The sequence below is a fragment of the Arachis hypogaea genome, chromosome 18 (genome assembly GCF_003086295.3).
Source record: "Arachis hypogaea cultivar Tifrunner chromosome 18, arahy.Tifrunner.gnm2.J5K5, whole genome shotgun sequence".
Classification (NCBI taxonomy): Eukaryota; Viridiplantae; Streptophyta; class Magnoliopsida; order Fabales; family Fabaceae; genus Arachis; species Arachis hypogaea.
In genome coordinates this window covers 15,438,955-15,460,061 of record NC_092053.1, presented here as the reverse complement: position 1 = coordinate 15,460,061, position 21,107 = coordinate 15,438,955, and the positions used below count along the sequence as shown (strand labels likewise).

Sequence of the window (21,107 nt, the reverse complement as noted above, 5' to 3'; positions counted from 1 at the left end):
ATAAAAATTATTTAAAAATTTTAATAGATTTTAAATTTAAAATATCGTAAAATTTAATTTAATTACTTTTAAGAGAATAATTTTTTTAATAAAATAATAAATTATGAATAATTCATTATTTATTTTTTTAAAAACTCGAAGTGTTATAGAAGAGATCAATTGACATGGAAGATTGCTGCCACGAAGAAGCACAAATGGCCAAACTCTGCTCAACGAAGCTTGTGACTTCACTATCTTCAGGCTTCTTAGGCGATAATAAGGTAGTTCGAGGGTTACCTGTGTTATGTCCGAAAGAATTTTTCAATGGTCCATATTCTGCTTCATCATCATCGCTGTTGATGTCATTTGGAGTATTCCGATTCTGGTATCCCCTTCGCTGCAAGAGGAAGACATTGAAGTAGTAAAAAGCTAAATCTTCCCTGCTCTTTGTAGGAAACGATTTGAAAATTTGTTCCCAAAAACATGTCTCATGTGAAAGAGGGTTTGCTTTCACCACATCCTTAAACTTCTTCTCTTCGTGTTCGCCTGTTCGGTCCACAATCGCCTAACATCTTTCCCTGTCTTGTGTAAATTCCACATGTAAAATGCATCACCCAATTCTAGCTTAAGTTTAGCCATTTTCTGAGCAACATGAAATTGGATACACTCAACAGAACCTTGAAATTGGCAGCCACATGAATCTTTTCTTCCAGCTCCAATGGGATCCCTTTCAATAAGATTGGTATTCACCTTTGCTGCTGGCCATATTTGGTTTCCAAACCATTTTGAATCACTCTCAACAGCCATGCCAGTCCATTCAGGAACTTCAGCTTGATAGGCCGGGCCAATAGGAATGGGCACGGTGGCAGGTTCATCAAGTGAACATTTCTCAGCACTAGAATAAGGTGATTTCTTAGTTTTTAATCTCTCCCTAAGATTGTAGTTTGCCCCGACCTGATCATCATACATGCAAGGATGCATCCTTTGACCCTGCCAACTAGGGTGATCACTTTTGAGAAATACAGCTTCCCGGAACAACAAAGCCTGCTTCCAGATCTCTTCAATACCATATGACTTCCACTTTGACTTTTTGGGCATTGAACCCATTGCAGGATCACAAGGATTCTCAGCCCTATCAAGAATCCAGTGCAGCATTTCTGACATAGACTCTCTCTTCCTCTTTCGACCAGAGCTCCCCTTATTAATACTATCTTCATCGCCACTATCACACCTCTTGCCACCATCCGAAACTCCAGTCATGCTGTTTACTGCATCAGATATATCCGCTATTGATGTTTTACTTCCATTCAAATGGTTGAGTCTATCCATTGCATAATTACGGCTGCATAAGTTTCCAACAGTAGCAACATTTGTCTTCCGGTACAGTGAGTTCAAATCAACAATTTTTTTAGAACCACTGAGCTCTGGATTCAAGCACCTAACTCTATTAGTTCTACACAACTTTCTCCCATCCAGTAAGTCGCATACACTCTGGACCATGATAAAATTGTGAAAGAATAGGAAAAGGAAAGAGGAAGAAATTTTATTGATGGCTAATTGAATTGAATTGAATTGAATTATGAAGGTAAAACTAAATATATATAGAGCATTGGCCTATGAAAGATAAAAACAAATAAAGATAAGATAAGAACAAATAAAGATAAGATAAGATAATAAAGACTAAAATTGTAATTGAATTTATGTATTCTGTTGGGTTCAAGGTTCTGAGAACCGGACCGGTTATCGAACCGCTCTAGTCACTGGTTCACTGGTTCAACCGGTTCAATCGGAAAAATCATTTTAAAATAAAATAATAAATAAATTATAAATAAACATCCTAAAATATAATTATAGTCTAATATAAATCTTAAAATATTTTCAAAATTTAAAACACTACATGAAATATCATCAACCAAAACCATATGATCTTATCAAAATACAAACTAAAAAGTTAAATAGTAAAAAGAAATATCTAAATATTAAATGCCAACATGAAAATTTGTCATCAATCATCAAAATTCTCAAAAACTTGTTAAGTACTCAACATTAGAAGCCATTAGTTTCAACTTTAACAGAATACAAGTTCATGAACAATTAGGGTAACTCCTGTTTTGGGGGCTGCAGGGCACATTCTTCGCTTTAGTAAACGGTTTATCAATGATGACTTTCCAACATTAGGGTATCCAACTATTCCAGAACCTTTATACAGTGACATGAATAATTCACTTCAACTTAGTTATATTCATTTGAAACAAGTACTAAAGAGTGAGAACTAGTGTAAAACTTAAAAAGAAAAATAAACTTATTTTTGTAAAATGAAAAACACAAGAAATAGCCTAAAGATTATACACAGCAATCAGATAGATTATTTTGGTTATGCAATTTACTGATCCAAACTTTCACTCAAACAATGTGTTTCACTATATTTATATAATTTAAGAGTTATAAGAATGCTGCAACAGAGAAAGAAGCACAAAATTACTACTCAAGTACTCATACGGTTTAAATTATGTTTTCCTTGTATGGATATTAGATAAGGTAAGGAATTCTTTTGAGCAATAAGAGAAATTCTTTTGCCAAATAATTACTAAAGGAATGACATAACTAAAATTAACACTTAATTGTTACATAACCCACTGGACGAGGAAGCAGTCCTTTCTGCTGCTAATTCCTTTGCTAACCGGCCTAGTTTCATTGTACCCTTTGCAATACATACAACACAGAATTAAGTATGTGGCATGTGAAACTTCCTAACAAGAGGTCAAGAGCTAGAAAGAAATTAATTTATAGCAGCAGCATAACAAATCCATTTTTAGCAATAATTTCAACAACAGTTACCTATTCCATAGTCAAGTGCAAAACCTGTTCACAGAGCAGAACCTGTTCGATTCATATCAATTTATATTTTTTTTTTATTCATTAGAACAATAGATACTTAGTAATGCAATGCAGCAAACTGAATTACCCATGACATCATCAGTCTACAACTTCTATGTATATATCATCTGCAATAAAAAGAAAAAGTGAAAAACCCAGTAAGCAGTGAAAAATCAAGAATGAACCAAGAAGTTCGCATAACATACTTGTCATTCTCATTCCAGCCAAGGTAACATTACTGAACAGATAAACGACCTCCCTCACCTCATCATCCCCGCACTCGCGACGGCGACAATACACGAGCCACCAGATCTGACACGGCGATCCATCTCTGTAGCGAATCTCGCCGGGAATAGCGCCTCGTCGAGCCTTGCGGAGAATGCGAAGTCGAACGCACCGTCGAAGAACGGCGGGTTGTGAAGGTCAGCGCGCTGGACGAACGGCGGCGAACTAGCGGCTGGCGCCGCCGAAAACGCAGGGAACCTTGGAGTAGTTGGAGGCGGCGACACTGTTGTTGGAGAGGAGAAGCGGCAGTTGGAGGCAGGGGAAGAAGGTGAGGCTGCTGAGATCTAGGGTGAAAATTGAAAAATGAGGGTTTTAGTAAAACGGCATCGTTTTATAAGAACCAGATCGGCCGGTTTTCTGCCGATTCAACGGTTTTTTTCCGGTTTACCAGTTTTGGATATAGGACCGGACCATTGACATTCTTGGTTTTTGGTTGAATCGGTTCGACCGATTAGTCCAGTCCAATTTTTAGAACCATAGTTGGATTGTATTTGTGGGTCATGAGATTTTTTTATTGTTGTCATGAGTTAAGGTGGAAGAATAATTTAATAAAAATATATATTAATTTCAATGTAAAAAAAAAAGTGTATATTGGTAAGTGGTAACTGTAACTTTCGCTTTTGAGGGTAATTATATAATTGGTTCATGTGCAAGTGAGTCATACGTACTTGCCTATTGGCAGCGGTGAAAGAAAGGTTGAGAGAAAGGATTAGAAATTTGAATGGAGATAAAAAGTTTAAAATTTGAGTTAAAAAAGAAAAGTAAGGAGTTAGGGGGGAGTGGATGAAAAATATGAGATGTGTGAATATTAATATGTAAGATCTGCTTCTATTTTCAAAAGCTAAATTTTATTAACCAATGCAGTACAATATTAAAGAGAGAGAAAGAGTGCGCCAGATATTTTTCTCCGTCTCCCGCATCGAACATTTTTATTAAGGGAATATGTCTCACTTGATTGGTATTTTATGTATTTTTAAATTATTAAAAATTATTTTTATTAATAATAAAATTAAGATTATTATTGTTAGTGTTAGAATAATTTAGAAGTGTTTTTGCTGGTTAACCACATTTTAATAATATTAGCCAATATTTTACCAACATTTTATTTGTATACTATTAAGATAAAAATTTAAAATTTATGATTTAGAATATAAAATTTAATTAAAATACTGATCAAACATTAGTCAAAAATAATAAATTTATTAGTTGTGTATCATTATTTGTATTTGTTTTTCAATTTGAAACAAGGTGATAAACATGAATTTTATTTATTTTATTTAAGTAAATAAAATTTTTTTTAGTCCCATAAACATGTCTGATCTGCACCAATATAATAAATAATTATGTTACGTGTACATTAAAATTAACGATTAAAGTCAGTCATTAATATAAAATATATGTTGAAATATAAATATATATTAAAAATAAATTAAACTATATATATTTATACACAAATATATTAGTAGTTAATTTTAATATACGAATAATATTTTATATAATAAATTATGTGTGCATATTTAATTTTTTCAATCATTGTATAAAATCTATATTGAGTATTAAATCAGGGACAGATCTATATATATTGTAGCGGGAGTAAGTGCTCTCATTACAATTTGAAAATTTTTTGAGTAGTATGTAATAATAATATTTATTTGCCCCGTTAAATTATTGAATTTGACCTCACAATAATTTTTTATTCAACTTTTAGTACTTAATAGTTAATTTAAAAATTTTATATTAGATATTTATTAGAATTATCAATTCTTAATTTAAATGAAATTAGTGTTCTTTCTTAGAAATGAACTCAAAAGATATTATTTATCTTTTATTTTTAAATTAGTTTTAGCTTTTTCTGTAGCAACTACATTAATTGAAAGAATTTTTTTAACTATGAATATCACTGAGAGTTGACTTTTGATTGTATGTGAAGTAAATTTCTAAATAATTGTTTAGTGATATATATAGAAAGAAAAATATTTTGATGTAATTATTAAAAAAAATTACTCAATTTTTTTAAAAATATGAAACCTAAAAAATAAAATTTTAAATTATATATTATTATTTAAATTACTATTTTAGTGTTTTAATTTGTAAATTATATATTTTGAAGGCTAATTATATTTTACAATAACAAAATATAATTATACTATATATACATAAAAAATAACTACTCGTATAGAATATATATTGAAATATAAAATACATATTGAAAATAAATTAAACAATAAATATATTTATACATGAATATATAATGATTAATAAATAATTTAATAGTTAATTTTATGTACATATAATATTTTATTATAAAAATTATTAGAATTTATCTATTTTGTATTTTAAAGACACATATTAAGATTATAAATTGATAATATTTTTATTGAAAATTTAAAAAATTTTAAGTTTTTAATGTATTTATTTTATAATTATTAAATAAAAAATTTAAAATTTTTATTAATAATAAATTTATCATGTACCTTTAGAACACATATTATCTAAACCTAAATTATTATTATATTATATATATTTTACCGTGCTATTAAAATTTTTTAGACCGACACTGTATTAAATTATATTGATATGTGTAAAGATATGCACGTACAGAGATAGATAGAATATAGTAAATTTAATATATCAATTAACATATGATGCAGCACTAGCGGTTTTTTGTATGGGTGTTTGTGGTACAGATCATTTGATTATACATTTAAAAGAATAAAATTTTATATTTAAATAAAATACTTAACCAAGTTGTTATAATAATTTATTATCATCATCATTATTATCATCATTATTATTATTGTTATCGTCATCTTTTTTATTATTATCATCGTTACTATTATCATTATTGTTGAATTTTTGTCATATTAATGACGTTGTCTAATCCAAAATTAATTTGGATATGTTTTTATTCATGATTCAATTTTGTTTGTGTGCTTATTTTTAAACTGAGTTTGTGTATCACAATCATATTAAATAATTTCGGTATAAAAATTAAGAAATTTATGTGTATTTGTTAAGAAATTTTGGTGTATTTTATTCTAATTTGTTATACATAATTTAAGGTGAGGGAGAATATTATCTATAACCCGACCAAAAAGCACACAATTTATATGATTATTTCTGCACATTAATTTACTAATGAGATCTTGCAAATTTTTGTGCTTTTGTAGCAAAGTTTCGGTGTAAAAACTAAGAAATTTATGTGTATTTGTTAAGAAATTTCAGTGTATTTTTCTTCTGATAAGTTTTGTATAATTCAAAACTCTTTCTCTTCCCCCTCCTTATCTTCTGTTGCTTCTTCTTCTTTTTCATCATCGTCTTTTTTTTATTTGTCTTTTATTTCTTATTTTACCTTCTCAAGTTTTTTCTTATTTTACTCTTTTAACAAGAATAAAAATAAAAAAGAAATCAAATAAAGAAGAAGAAACACATAATGCTACAAAATTACTAGGAAGAGCATAAACCTACATTTATTCAACTAAAAGAAAGAAAGAAATAAGAAAAAAAGAAGAAAAAATACAACATTAAAGAAGGCATTTTGGTACTTTTGTAGCAAAGTTTCGGTGTAAAAACTAAGAAATTTATGTGTATTTGTTAATGAATTTCAGTGCATCTTTATTCTGATAAGTTCTATATAATTCAAAACTCTTTCTCTTCTTCCTCCTCATCTTTTGTTGCTTCTTCTTCTTCTTTTTCATTATCATCTTCTTTTTTTCTTATCTTTTCCTTATTGTTTTACCTTCTCAAGTTTTTTCTTGTTTTATTCTTTTAGCAAGAATAAAAACAAAAAAATCAAACAAAGAAGAAAAAAACACATAATACTGCAAAATTACTTGGAAGAGAATGAACCTATATTCATTCAATTAAAAGAAATAAAGAAATAAAGGGGGAAAAAGAAGTAAAAATGCAATATTAAAGAAGATATTTTTATGCTTTTGTAGTAAAGTTTTGGTATAAAAACTAAGAAATTTATATGTATTTGTTAAGAAATTTCGGTGTATTTTTATTCTGATAAGTTTTGCATAATTCAAAACCCTTCTTCTTCATCCTCCTCCTATTCTGCTGCTTCTTCATCATCTTTTTCTTATTTCATTTTCTCATAATTTTTCTTAGTTCATTCTCTTAAGAAGAATAAAATAAAAAAAATAAAAAAATTCAATGCTGCAAATTTACTAGGAAGAAAAGGAAAAAAAGAAAAAATGCAGCAACAATAAAAGAACGACGATGGAGAAAAAACATGCGAAGAAGAAGGAGGAGGAATGCGAAAAAGAAGAAGGAAGAACGCGAAGACGAAGAATAATATGTTTGTGTTAGTGAAGCACGTGTGTACATGCTGCGTATAATGAAAGTGGTTTTTGTTGAATTTAGACCAACTTGATTACCAAAAAAATTTGGATGTATAGCAGGACTGTATCCCAAATCGATTCAATTTGATTATATTTGTTTTAAATTTAATGGGTAATTAGATATAATCAAATCAGATTCAATTAAATTTGATTTTAATTGATTCAGATATTGATTCTAAAATTGTCAAATCTGAACCAAACTAATTATCTAATTAGTTTAATATTAATTAAAATAAGTAAATAAAATCTAATAATATGTATATACAATTTTATCTCTTAATCTTATGATATTCTAAATAATGATAGTTATTTAATTAAGTTTGAATCGATGATGGATTATTTTTTTATTATATACATATTTATAATATTTAAAAAAATATTTTTTTAATTATCTTTTAATTAAGACTTGCTACATATACAAGTCTTTTTAGTATACAAGTTAGTCTAAATTCAACAAAAACAACTCTCAATTTAAAGAGCATGTAAACACGTGCTTTCTCAACTTTGAATAACACGAAATCAGAAACGGTTCTTCTTCAACGTTTATATTCCACGTTCTTCCTCCTCCTCCTTCTCCTTCTTCTTCTCCTTCTTCTTTGTATTCCTCCTCATTTTTCTTCGCATTCCTTCTTCTTCTTCTTCGCGTTTTCATCTCATTCTTCTTTGCATTCCTCCTCATTTTTCTTCGCATTCCTCCTCCTTCTTCTTCTTCTTCTTCTTCGCGTTTTCATCCTCATCGTGGTTCTTTTTATTGTTGTTATTGTCGCTGCATTTTTTTCTTTTTCTATTGATTTTGTAACATTATGTATTTTTTCTTCTTTGTTTGATTTTTTTCTCCCAAGAAAAATTATAAGAAAACGAAATAAGAAGATGAGGAAGAAGAAGCAGTAAAAGATGAAGAGGAGGAAGAGGAAAGAATCTTAAATTATGCAGAACTTATCAGAATAAAAATACACCCAAATATTTTCGTGTTATACCAATATATCTTTGTGTTACACCCAAATTTATTGTACAGAAAAATGTTTCCTCTAATGCTGCATTTTTTTCTTCTTCTTTTTTTCCTTATTTCTTTCTTTCTTTTAGTTAAATGAATATAAGTTCCTCCTCTTCCAAGTAATTTTTGCAGTATTATGTGTTTCTTCTTTTTCTTTGTTTGATTTTTTTGTTTTTATTTTTGTTAAGAGAGTAAAATAAGAAGAAACTTGAAAAGGTAAAAAAAAAAAAAGATGAATAAGAAAAAAAAAAAGAAGATGGTGATGATGATAAAAAAAAGAAGCAGCAATAGAAGATGAAGAGGAGGAAGAGGAAGAGTTTTGAATTATGCAAAACTTATCAGAATAAAAATACAGCCAAATATCTTCGTATTACACCCAAATATCTTCGTGTTACACCTAAATTTACTGCAAATACAGAAAAATGTTTCCTCTAATGCTGCATTTTTTTCTTCCTCTTTTTTTTTTCTTATTTCTTTCTTTCTTTTAGTTAAATGAATGTAAGTTTATCTTCTTCCAAGTAATTTTGCAGTATTATGTGTTTTTTCTTCTTCTTTGTTTGATTTTTTTTTATTTTTATTCTTGTTAAGAGAGTGAAACAAGAAAAAATTTGAGAAGGTAAAACAAAAAGGAAAAGATGAATAAGAAAAAAAGAAGAAGAAGATGGTGATGATGATTAAAAAAAAAGAAGCAGTAGAAGATGAGAAAGAGGAAGAAGAAGAGTTTTGAATTATGTAAAACTTATCAGAATAAAAATACACCCAAATATCTTCGTGTTACACCCAAATATTTTCGTATTACACCCAAATTTGCTGCAAATACAGAAAAATATTTTCTGTAATGCTACATTTTTTTCTTCTGAATTAAACCACACATCAACCACTTAATTGGATTCAAAACAATAAAAAGAGGAGAAAAATTCCAATGAAAAAAGAAAGAGAAAGAGGAGGAGGAGAAAGAGGTGGTGTTGATGACGACGACGAAGAACGTGCAGTAATAACAAGAAGAAGAAGAACGGGCAGTAACGACAACAAAGCGCGTGAATATAAATGACTTGTAAAGACTTGTATGAAAAAATACTTATATATAAAAAATAATTCTTTTTAATTTTATTTTCAATCATATACCTGATCATCCAAACTAATCCAATTCGAATCTAATCTGTCCAGCTTGATTTAGATTTACTTGAAAAAAACTTAAATTCAAACCAACTCGAACTAATTAAAATTTAATCAGTTTGATTTTTTTCTCTTAAATCCAAACCAATCTAATTCATACATAACTTTAGTCTTTGAATTTTGATGGATCGAACAACAAGATAAGACAAGACATCAGTACTTATTCTCATCTATATTGAAAATGTATAGAGATACAGAAAAAATAAAAATTATGTTTTGTGATTTTTTTTGAGAAAATATCACTCCCTTCTCCTGCGAGATGTTAAAATGACACTTCTTCTTCTCTATTTATAAAATATATATTTTTCTCCCTTATAATTTTTAAAAAATCTCATGTATCTTTAATCCATTTTAAATTTTTTTTGTGTTAATTAATGTTAACTTTATCTATTTTCAAGAAAAATAAATTATTTTTTACAAAAATATCCTTTAGCAAAAAATTTATTTTTTATTATTAAATTTTGCTTAGCAAAATACTCTTTAATAAGTTATTTTTTTATTAATTAAATTATATTTTTACTAAAATATTTTTTAAAAAATTAATAATTAAATTATTTTTTCTAAGATATCCTTCAATAATTTTTAATTATTAAATTATAATTTTGCCAAAATTTTTATTAACAATTATTTTTATATTTTACTATTAATTTTTTGATATCAATATATATTATTTTAATATTAAATAAAAAACCTTACTATTGTTAATATGTATAACAATTAATATATATTTATATTGAAAAATAATCTTACTAAGATTTTTTATTTAATATTAAAATAATATATATTGATATCGAAAAATTAATAGTAAAATATAAAAAAAAATTGTTAACAAAAATTTTGGTAAAATTATTGAAGGATATCTTAGAAAAAAATTAATTATTAAATTTTTTAAAAAATATTTTGATAAAAATACAATTTAATCAATAAAAAATAATTTATCAAAGAGTATTTTGGTAAACAAAATTTAATAGTAAAAAATAAAATTTTTGCTAAAGGATATTTTTATAAAAAATAATTTATTTTTTCTTGAAAAATAAATAAAGTTAACCTTAGTTAATACAAAAAATTTAAAATGGATTAAAGAGAATGTTTTTTAAAAGTTATAAGGAAGGAAAATATACATTTTATAAATAGAGAGAATAGGAGTGTCATTTTAATGTCTCGTAGAAGAGGGAAATGATATATATATATATATATTTGGTGTTTATTCTATATAATATGTGATTTTTCATTGTGTATATGTGTAAACCTAAGACAAAGAGCCTATAGATAATAACGATACAGACAGATTTAGAGGTGATTGGTGACTACTTTGACGTGATGCCTTTTCTCTTCATAAAGAAAAATGATGAGAAGGTAAAAACCCATCTTTAGAAATTAAGCCCTTATTATACATACTAAGTCTGATCTAAATCAAATTAAATGTCAAATGTTGGTTAAAATTTGGACCAACTTATAAAAAAAATTATTTTAAACACATGATGGGTCAGGTATTTTTTAAACAAATAGAATTCTAATAAGGTATCTTTTAAGTTACCTACTATTCACATGTCTAACACAAATACAAAGAGATAGGTCCTATCTCAAAAAGTAAACCCAACATTGATGAGTAGCCACTCTTAAGACAATTTAAAAATATTATTTATACATTAAAATAAGTTACTAAAATTAAATTAATATATTTGTGTATAAATATATATAATTTAATTTATTTTTAATATATATTTATATTTTAACATGTATTTTATACTAATAATTAATTTTGGTGTACATATACATAATATTTTTTTTTTGGTGACTTGTACATATACATAATATAACTCTAAACAATTTTGACACATATTTTAAAACCCCGAGAAAATTCTCTTTCTAATAAAGCTTATTTTAATTTCCATTAGTGTAATATTATTTTGCTTATAAGAAAAGAAAATTTATAAATAGAATTAAGAATAGAATTTGTTTTTCTGTTCACTAAAGAAAAATGTAATGTAATGAATATAATTAGATTTAGTTCATTAATAGAAATAAATTTAAATATTAAATATTATTAAAATAATATATATTTATATTTATATGAATATTCGAAATTGTAATAATAATAGTGAATATGTGTAAATTATGAAATGTCTATCTAGACATCTGATCGCTTCTTCTTCTTTAATCATTCTCTTTTCTATCTTTTTTTTTCTCTTATATTCTTAATTCTCTTATTAAAGTAAATCAATTTTCAATACCATTACAGTCCCTCGCCTACAACCCGTCTAATCTCTGCTTAATAAGCTAACTATATTTTTTTAATGATATCATTGTCCGTCTAATCTGCTTAATAAGCTAACTACATTTTCTTTTAATGGTATCATTGTCGGGATCAGCTTTCTTACAAATATAAATTAACTGTTTAACTATTTATATATGCAGTTCTGTTTATGGTAATGTTAGAAAACAAAAAATAATCTACCTAAATAATTTAAATATGTCTTATTTAACATTTATTTATTATAAAATATATTAAATAAAACTGAAAATAATAATTTTTAATAATTTTTTGGTTCAATTACTCTGCAGGTCCCTATAGTTTTACTGAATTTTCAATTAGGTCTCTATACTTTTTTTCTTTTCAATTGCGTCCTTGTACCTTATTTTTTTTCAATTAAGTCCCTGTCGTCAGTATAACTTTTAAGATAACAGAATATTCTTGGTAAAAAAGGAATATTCTTGTCATTTAGTTGGAGTGACTAGCTGAACAAATATGAATTTTCTCAAATACCAAAAGCACCCCTCGGATTTCATCCCAAAGAAAAAAAACCCTAAATTGCTCTCGTCTTCTGCGTCGGTCAGTCGTCGGCGTCCGTGTCTAGCATCAACTACAATGGATGCTTGGTGGTGTGCTATCCGTCGCCTCCTTCCCTCTGCGCTGGTCTGCTCTGTGTTGTTCTGTTCGGAGGTCTTCTCTGCTGTTTGTCCGTCCAAGCCGTCGCCGTCCCTCGCGGTGAAGCCCCTCGCCTGATGTCGCCGCGCCGCACCGTGCCGAGCCTTGTAGCGCCTGGCCTCCCGTCCCCGCGTTGTGCCTCTGCTCCATCTCCCTGCACTGGAACTGTCTGCAAACAGGTGACAAGAAAAAAAGCCTATTTTTTTCAGTTTTAAAATTTGATGTTTATGCTTTTTTTTTTTTTAAATATGGCATTGGTTGATTATGTATTTATTGAATTAATTTTTGGATTCTGTTGCTGTGATGATGCTGCTTTAAATGGATTCTGTTTCTGTTTTTATTAATGTAGTGATGGGGGATTTATATTTTACCATAGACATACATCATGGTGGCAAGTTTCATGATATAAGAAATGGACTAGAATATTTGGGGGGAAGGGTGTTGGAAGATATGCATTTTGAGCTCGATGAATGGAGTTTACAAGAAATAATTAGTGAGTTACAGAAGTTAGGGTACAAAGGGTATGCTAAGATCTGGTACTGTGAACTAGGCTGTCAATTGAGCTCGGGTCTCAGAGAGTTGATGAGTGATGGAGATGCCATGAGAATGGGTAAATTATTAGTGTCGCAGACTGTTAAGCATTGTTCGGTGTATGTTGTTGATGGCTGCAAGGAAGGTAATGGTGTTGAGATATGTTCGAATGATAAGAATTATGTGCCAACTGAAGCTGAGTACAGTGGCAGTGGTTTCATAGAAGTAGAAGTTGAAGGTGAATCAGAGGCGTCTAGTGAGGAGGATAGATTTGATGATAGTGCTGATGATGGAGATCACAAGGATCATTTTGGGTTTGATGTTAAAGATGGAAATGATGGTGGATTTGCAAATGCTTTTGGGGGTTTGATGGCCCGTTAAATGAACATGACAATGCTCAAGTTGCTGGTGTTGATGCTACTGTGAATGATGCCGCTGTTAGGGATGATGTTGAAGTTGGAAAAATTTCTGAGGGTTATGAAACTGAAGATGTTGATAGCTATGAGGGAGATTCGGATGATATAATTAAGAAGAGAAGATATCCTAAATATAATGAGGCTGAGATGAGTAGGGAATATGAGTTTAAGGTGGGGTTGGAGTTCAAGTCACTTGGTCAGTTTAAGGATGCTATTAGAGAGTATGCTTTGTTGAATGGAAGGGACATTAGGTATATCAAGAATGATAAGATTAGATGTAGAGTGGACTGTAGAGAAAGAAAGGCAAGTGTAGGTGGATGGCATTTGCATCCAAAGTTGGTGGTTTCGATTGCTTTCGGCTGAAGACCCTTAATGGAAAGCACACTTGTGGACGAAATTACAGCGGTAGGCTTGCATCAAGTAGTTGGGTGTCTTGGAGGATTGTTACCAATATTATTAGAGAATATGAGATGAAGATTGTAATAGTAATTCAGACTATTCAGGATAAATACATGGCTAATATTTCAGTCACAAAGGCTTATTGGGCGAGGAGAAAAGCGAGGGAAGAGGTACATGGCAGGGCTATTTTGCAGTATGGCTGTAAAATCTGATTAATTAATGACTAATTAACCTATAAATTAGAATTTATTCTAGAAAATTAAAAATGTGATTTTTATGGCTTAATATGATAGAGGGAATCAAAACGAGACTTTTGATACCAATTTTAAAGAAATCGGCCCAAGATTGGACAGAACGGGCCAACCGGATCTATATTGGGCCCGTGGCCCAACCAAGCTCAACTTAAAACCCTAAAACAGCACTCTCTCTCCTCTCTAAACCCTCAAACACGCTGGAAATTATAGAGAATAGGGGAAGAACACTCTTCTAAAGTTCTAACTCTCACTTGATCTTCAAACCACCATAACTTTTAATCCGGAGCTCCAATTACGGCACCGTTTGAGGCCACGCGTTCACCGCGTTGAGCTCTACAAAATTCACTACTTTATTCTTGAGTTAAGCCACATTTTTCCCTCTGAAATTTCAGAGTTAATTTCGAAAATTTGGGTGAAAAGTGTTGAGATATTGGGCTCTTTGATATTATAGGATCCAACTAGCTTGAAGGAGAGGCTTAATCTTATCTCCTTGATCCTTGGGTGTGGTAAGATTCTCAACCCTAATGGAATTTATTGGTTTATGACGTTTGGATATTGAGTGGGTATGTTTGAATGTGATATTGTGGCTTAGGAAGTGTATATATGTGTGTTGAAGCTTGATTGAGGTTTTGAAAAACTTGGAAAAAGGGATCTTGTGTGCTAAAAATCTGTTTTTGGAGGTGTTGAAGTTTTGAGAGCTTGTGAAAAAGTGATTTGGAGGTGTTCTGGGTTAAGCGGAAAAGCGGCTAAGGTATGGTCTCGGTTTCCTATATCTAAAATATAATGTGGTGTGAAAACTTAGGCTAGAGGCCCTAAGATAGGATTTGAATGGTTGATGTTATTGAATGGTTATGTATGTGATTAATGAATATTAATGTTTTGATGGTATGATGCATGAGGGATATACATGTTTTGATATATGCTTAATGATTGGTTGAGGTTGAATTGTGGGTGAAGCCATGTTGATGGTGAGGATGATACTGATTGTATGTATTGATGGTTGATTGGAATTGGTATTATTGGAAATTGGGATGATAAAAGATATATGCATGATATTGTATTTAAAGTTGAGTTATTTGGTTGAGATTGGTTAAAATGATGGATTGGTGGGTTATGATTTTGATAGAAATGTTAACATATGAGTTGAGGAAGCTAGAGGTTGATTTTTGGTATGTTTTGGTTGGTTTTAAAAAGGGTTGAAAGTAGTTTGTTTTGAAAATGGAACTTTGTGGTTTTGTATGAAAATGTGGTTTTTGGGCTTTCTTTGACGGAGCATATCTTGGTCTCCGGATCCTCGATTTGTGTCAAACTTATTTATAAATGAAATTGGATTCGAGATGTTTATGCCGTTCGAAGAACAGATGAAAAATGACTTTAAACGAAAAAGTTATGCCCGTCGGAAGATTGGGGTTTGAAACTGGAATTCTGCAGCTTTTTAACTTAGTAAAATTTTTGGCAGATCTAGGCATGGCAAAAATCCCTGATGGGGCGGGTATCCGTGTGGATTTACCCGCCGGGGAACGAATATGGGAATGATTTTTTACCCGCGGGGACGGGGCCCCGTATAATAAACGGAGCGGGGGCAGGGATAGAGGTCCCCGCCCCGTGGGGACCCGTTAAATCCTCATATATATAAAAAGTCTAAAATACCCTTATATATATATAACATATATGCAATTAACCCTAGCCGTCATTCCCCCAATTGAAATCTTGCTTCAGACTCTTCACCCTCAACCAGTCAGCCTCTCCTCCGTCCTCTCCTCCTCTCATGACGCACGCCGCTCACCGCCGACCGCCACCTCCCACCCCCTCAGTCCCTCATCGCCACTTGTTGAGGTCACGGTCACGCTCACCACAGCAGGGAGTGCGTCTTCGCGTCGAAGCCTCTTTGCGTCTTCTCGTCAGAGCCTCTTCGCGTTGGAGCCTCGCCGTGTCGTCGCGTTTTCTTGTAGTCACGTCTTCGCCGGTCGTCGCAGGTAAATCTCCAGTCTTTACTGTTCTTCGCTGGTCTACACGTCTTCTCCGTCAGGTAAGTCATTATTTACTTTGATTTTTGATTTTTTGAAGCATTTGTTATAATTTCTGGAGTTAGGGTAATTATATTTTATATTTTTTTATGATGATTCTGATTTCTATGATTTTTATGCTGATTATATTTTTGTTTTGATTCTTTTTTATGTTGATTATGATTTCTATGATTTTTATGCTAATTTAATTTCTGATTCTGATTTTTACGAGTTCTATGCTAATCATAGTTTTTTATTCTGATTCTTTCTTATCTGATTCTAATTTCTATGAGTTCTATTCTAATTATACTTTTTTATTCTGATTCTTTGTTAGTTACAGCAGCAGTGTTATAACCCATTATTGTGGATTTATGTGATTTTGATTCTTTCTTAGTTACACAGTAGCAGTGTTACAGTAGCATTGTTATCTAAAACTGAAGAAATTGGAGTGCATTGAACTTATAGGTGTTATAGTTGTGATACAAATTAGACCTGGCCAATTATATAAGGCCATCGAACTCAGCTCTGGTTTAAGAATTATAGGCCTTTGTGCATCTGTAGTGGAATAGTCTTCCATGGTTTGTTTGGCACAGATTATTTATTGGATTATTAAGGTACTAGAGGGCCATTGGTGTGCATTTCAATTTTCCTGAGCTTTCTTTGTTATTACAAAGAATGTTGGCCATTCGCTTTTGTAGTCTTGTGTTTTTCCTCTCAATACAAAATATATAATTCTTTCTTATCTTAAAGAAATATTTTGGTTTCAATGGTTGTTTTAAAATGAATGTGTTGCTTGATCCTAAACATGTACTGATCTGTTTAGCAGTTGGTTGCAGCGTATAAAAAACAAGCAGGTTTGACCATAAAGAAATCTGAAATACTTAACTGGATGGAATAAATCATCTGAATTACCCATATTCATATTAATCAATATATGTCATACAGATAACAGTTGATGGGAGTGTTGTTACAGATCCTGATGCTGTCCTAAGGTTCCTTGCTAGATCTTTGTCTCCTTTTTATTGAATGTCTTCTTCCGATGTATGATTCAAACAAATCGGAATCTACCATCACCACCATTACATCTTGAAAAAAGGCTTGAGGATTCTATAGTGTGATGAATTATGTTTTGTAGTTTATAAATATGTTTGATACTTTTATGGATATGTTTGACATTAAATGTTTATTGTTGTTAATGTTTCTGGAGACTATGGACATGATATTTGTAATGACAACATAAGAATATTTAGTTTTTTTTTCTATTTTTTCCAATTTTTTAAACATCCGTGCATATCCGTGGAGTCCCCGGTTCCCGGCGGATACGGGGTCCCCGTTACCCATCGCGGGGACGGGGACTAAAAATGGAGGCGGGGGGCGGGGAGCGGGTGGCATGTCCCCGCCCCCATGGGTACCCATTGCCATGCCTAGGCAGATCGTACCCCCACGCGTACGCGTGGCCGACGCGCACGCATCACTGTCAAATTTTCACTCCGCCATGCATGGGCCTGGCCGACACGTACGCGTCGATGTACTGATTTAAGTGCCCAGCCAAAGTTCCCGAGAGTTGTACGGGTATTGTACGGGTTTTGTGCGAGGAGCACAAAACGCACCCACGCATACACGTGGTTGACGTGCAGGCGTCACTTTACTTTTCTCCCATCCACGCGTGCGCATGGGCGACGCGTACGCGTCACTTTAACTTTTCTGCTTTCCATGCGTGCGCGTGGGCGACGCGCAAGCGTGACACCATTTTCATCAAAAGCTGATTTTTGAGTTTTCAAGTCAAATTTTAGATTTCTAAGCCTCCGATCTCACCTCTTATGTTCTAAATCCTTATGATGTGCCTAGCCATGGGAAAGAGCTAGAAAATGTGGTATCTTGTGGATAAAGTAATGGGGGAATTGATGATGAATGATGATCAAAGATCATTGTATGAGATACAGAGGATGATTATGGAAGTGCTTTATATGCCATGAGTCGAAGGGCTGTAATTGTTAATAAATTGGCTGGTTATGGATTGTATTATAAGCCGAATAGCTGAGATATTGCCGAATTATGGCTGAGCTATTATTGAAATATGGTTGAGTATGATTGCATATATGCGTTTGAATGAAATTTGAATGTTGCACTTTCACTATCTGAGATACGAGTTTTCCTGGGTGAAAGCAGTGGTTGGCCATCACGTGTTCCAAGTGGAGACTCGATACTCTGCTGACCCTATGTCGTAAGTGTGGCCGGACACTGTGAAATTTCCGGATAAGTGGTGCACGAAATTACAATCACACTTTTGCAACTCCGCACAACTAACTAGCAAGTGCACTGGATCGTCCAAGTAATACCTTACGTGAGTAAGGGTCGATCCCACGGAGATTGTCGGCTTGAAGCAAGCTATGGTTATCTTGTAACTCTTAGTCAGGATATCAATAATTCTCAGATTTAATTGTAAAAAGTAAAAGAACATGAAATAAATACTTGTTATGCAGTAATGAAGAACAGGTTGAGGCTTTGGAGATGCTTTGTCTTCTAAATCTCTGCTTTCCTACTATCTTCTTCTTCATGCACGCAAGGCTCCTTCCATGGCAAGCTTTATGTTGGGCATCACCGTTGTCAATGGCTACTTCCCGTCCTCTCAGTGAAAATGTTCCAAATGCGCTGTCACCGCACGGCTAATCATCTGTCGGTTCTTGATCATGTCGGAATAGGATCCATTGATCCTTTTGCGTCTGTCACTATGCCCAACACTCGCGAGTTTGAAGCTCGTCACAGTCATCCCTTCCCAGATCCTACTCAGAATACCACAGACAAGGTTTAGACGTTCTGGATCTCAAGAATGGCCGCCAATAATTCTAGCTTATACCACGAAGACTCTGATCTGAATCATGAGGCTAAGAGATTTGTATTCAATCTAAGGTAGAACGGAGGTAGTTGTCAGGTACGTGTTCATGGGTGAGAATGATGATGAGTGTCACGGATCATCACATTCATCAGGTTGAAGTGCGAATGAATATCTTAGAATAGAAGCAAGCGTGATAGAATGGAAAACAATAGTAATTGCATTAATTCATGAAGAATAGCAGAGCTCCTCACCCCCAACAATGGGGTTTAGAGACTCATGCCGTAGAGAATAAAATATGAAACGTGTAAAGTGTCATGAGGTACAAGATGAATCACTAAAAGTAGTTTTTATAGTAAACTGGTAACCTAGGGTTACAGAAAATGAGTAAGCTAGAGTGTTTAGTGTAAAAATCCACTTCCGGGACCCACTTGGTATGTGCTTGGGCTGAGCATTGAAGCTTTCATGTGTAGAGACTTTTCTTGGAGTTAAACGCCAGCTTTTGTGCCAGTTTGGGCGTTTAACTCCAGCTTTTGTGCTAGTTCTGGAGTTAAACGCCAAAATTCTTGTGCTGACTTGGAACGCCTGTTTGGGCCATCAAATCTCGGGAAAAGTATAGACTATTATATATTGCTGGAAAGCCTAGGATGTCTACTTTCCAACGCAATTGAGAGCGCACTAATTGGGCTTTTGTACCTCCAGAAAATCTACTTCGAGTGCAGGGAGGTCAGAATCCAACAACATCTGTAGTCCTTTTTCAACCTCTGAATCAGATTTTTGCTCAGGTCCCTCAATTTCAGCCAGAAAATACCTGAAATCACAGAAAAATATACAAACTCATAGTAAAGTCCAAAAAAGTGATTTTTATTTAAAAACTAATAAAAACATAATAAAAACTAACTAAAATATACTAAAAACATACTAAAAACAATGCCAAAAAGCGTATAAATTATCCGCTCATCACAACACCAAACTTAAATTGTTGCTTGTCCCCAAGCAACTAAAAATCAAATAGGATAAAAAGAAGAGAATATACAATGAATTATAAAAACATCTATGAAGATCAGTATTAATTAGATGAGCGGGGCTTTTAGCTTTTTGCCTCTGAATAGTTTTGGCATCTCACTTTATCCTTTGAAGTTCAGAATGATTGGCTTCTATAGGAACTCAGAATCCAGATAGTGTTATTGATTTTGATTCTTGAATACAGCTACTTTATGAGTCTTGGCTGTGACCCTAAGCATTTTGTTTTCCAGTATTACCACCGGATACATAAATGCCACAGACACATAACTGGGTGAACCTTTTCAGATTGTGACTCAGCTTTGCTAGAGTCCCCAATTAGAGGTGTCCAGAGCTCTTAAGTACACTCTTTTTGCTTTGGACCACGACTTTAACCTCTCAGTCTCAAGTTTTCACTTGACACCTTCACGCCACAAGCACATGGTTAGGGACAGCTTGGTTTAGCCGCTTAGGCCAGGATTTTATTCCTGTGGGCCCTCCTATCCACTGATGCTCAAAGCCTTGGATCCTTTTTATCACCCTTGCCTTTTGGTTTAAAAGGGTATTGGCTTTTTCTGCTTGGTTTTCTTTTTCTTTCTCTTTCTTTTATTTTTTTTTTCGCTTCTTTTTTTTTCTTTTTTTTTCTGCAAGCTTTTCACTGCTTTTTCTTGCTTCAAGAATCAATTTTATGATTTTTCAGATTATCAAATAACATTTCTCCTTTTTCTATCATTCTTTCAAGAGCCAACAATTTTAACATTCATAAACAATCAAATTCAAAAATATGCACTATTCAAGCATTCATTCAGAAAATAAGAGTATTGCCACCACATCAAAATAATTAAACTATTTTAAAATTCAAAATTCATGTACTTCTTTTTCTTTTTCAATTAAGAACACATTTTTTTTCATTTAAGAAAGGTGATGGATTCATAGGACATTCATAGCTTTAAGGCATAGACACTAAGACACTAATGATCATATAATAGAGACACAAACATAGATAGAACATAAATCATATAATTCGAAAAATAGAAAAATAAGAGCAAGGAGATTAAAGAACGGGTCCACCTTAGTGAT

At 32.0% G+C, this 21,107-nt stretch overlaps 1 protein-coding gene across 2 annotated transcripts; it reads right to left on the bottom strand.

Annotated features, from left to right (window-relative positions):
* Window positions 1-101: 101 nt before the first annotated feature.
* Window positions 102-3,454, bottom strand: LOC112771756 (AT-rich interactive domain-containing protein 1). 2 transcript variants are annotated; one of them, XM_072225440.1, is made up of 2 exons: window positions 3,063-3,454; window positions 102-2,984 (listed from the first exon to the last, which is right to left on the bottom strand). In XM_072225440.1, the coding sequence occupies exon 2, from the start codon at window positions 1,477-1,479 to the stop codon at window positions 490-492; it is 990 nt and encodes a 329-aa protein (XP_072081541.1). In that variant the 5' UTR covers window positions 1,480-2,984; window positions 3,063-3,454; the 3' UTR covers window positions 102-489. The 2 variants fall into 2 exon arrangements, with proteins under 2 accessions (XP_072081541.1, XP_072081540.1); XM_072225439.1 differs by having other exon boundaries at window positions 3,121-3,454.
* Window positions 3,455-21,107: the final 17,653 nt, after the last annotated feature.

Excerpts from the sequence above, each read along its gene's own strand:
- LOC112771756 (XM_072225440.1), bottom strand. The coding sequence starts at position 1,479 with ATGGTCCAGAGTGTATGCGACTTACTGGATGGGAGAAAGTTGTGTAGA.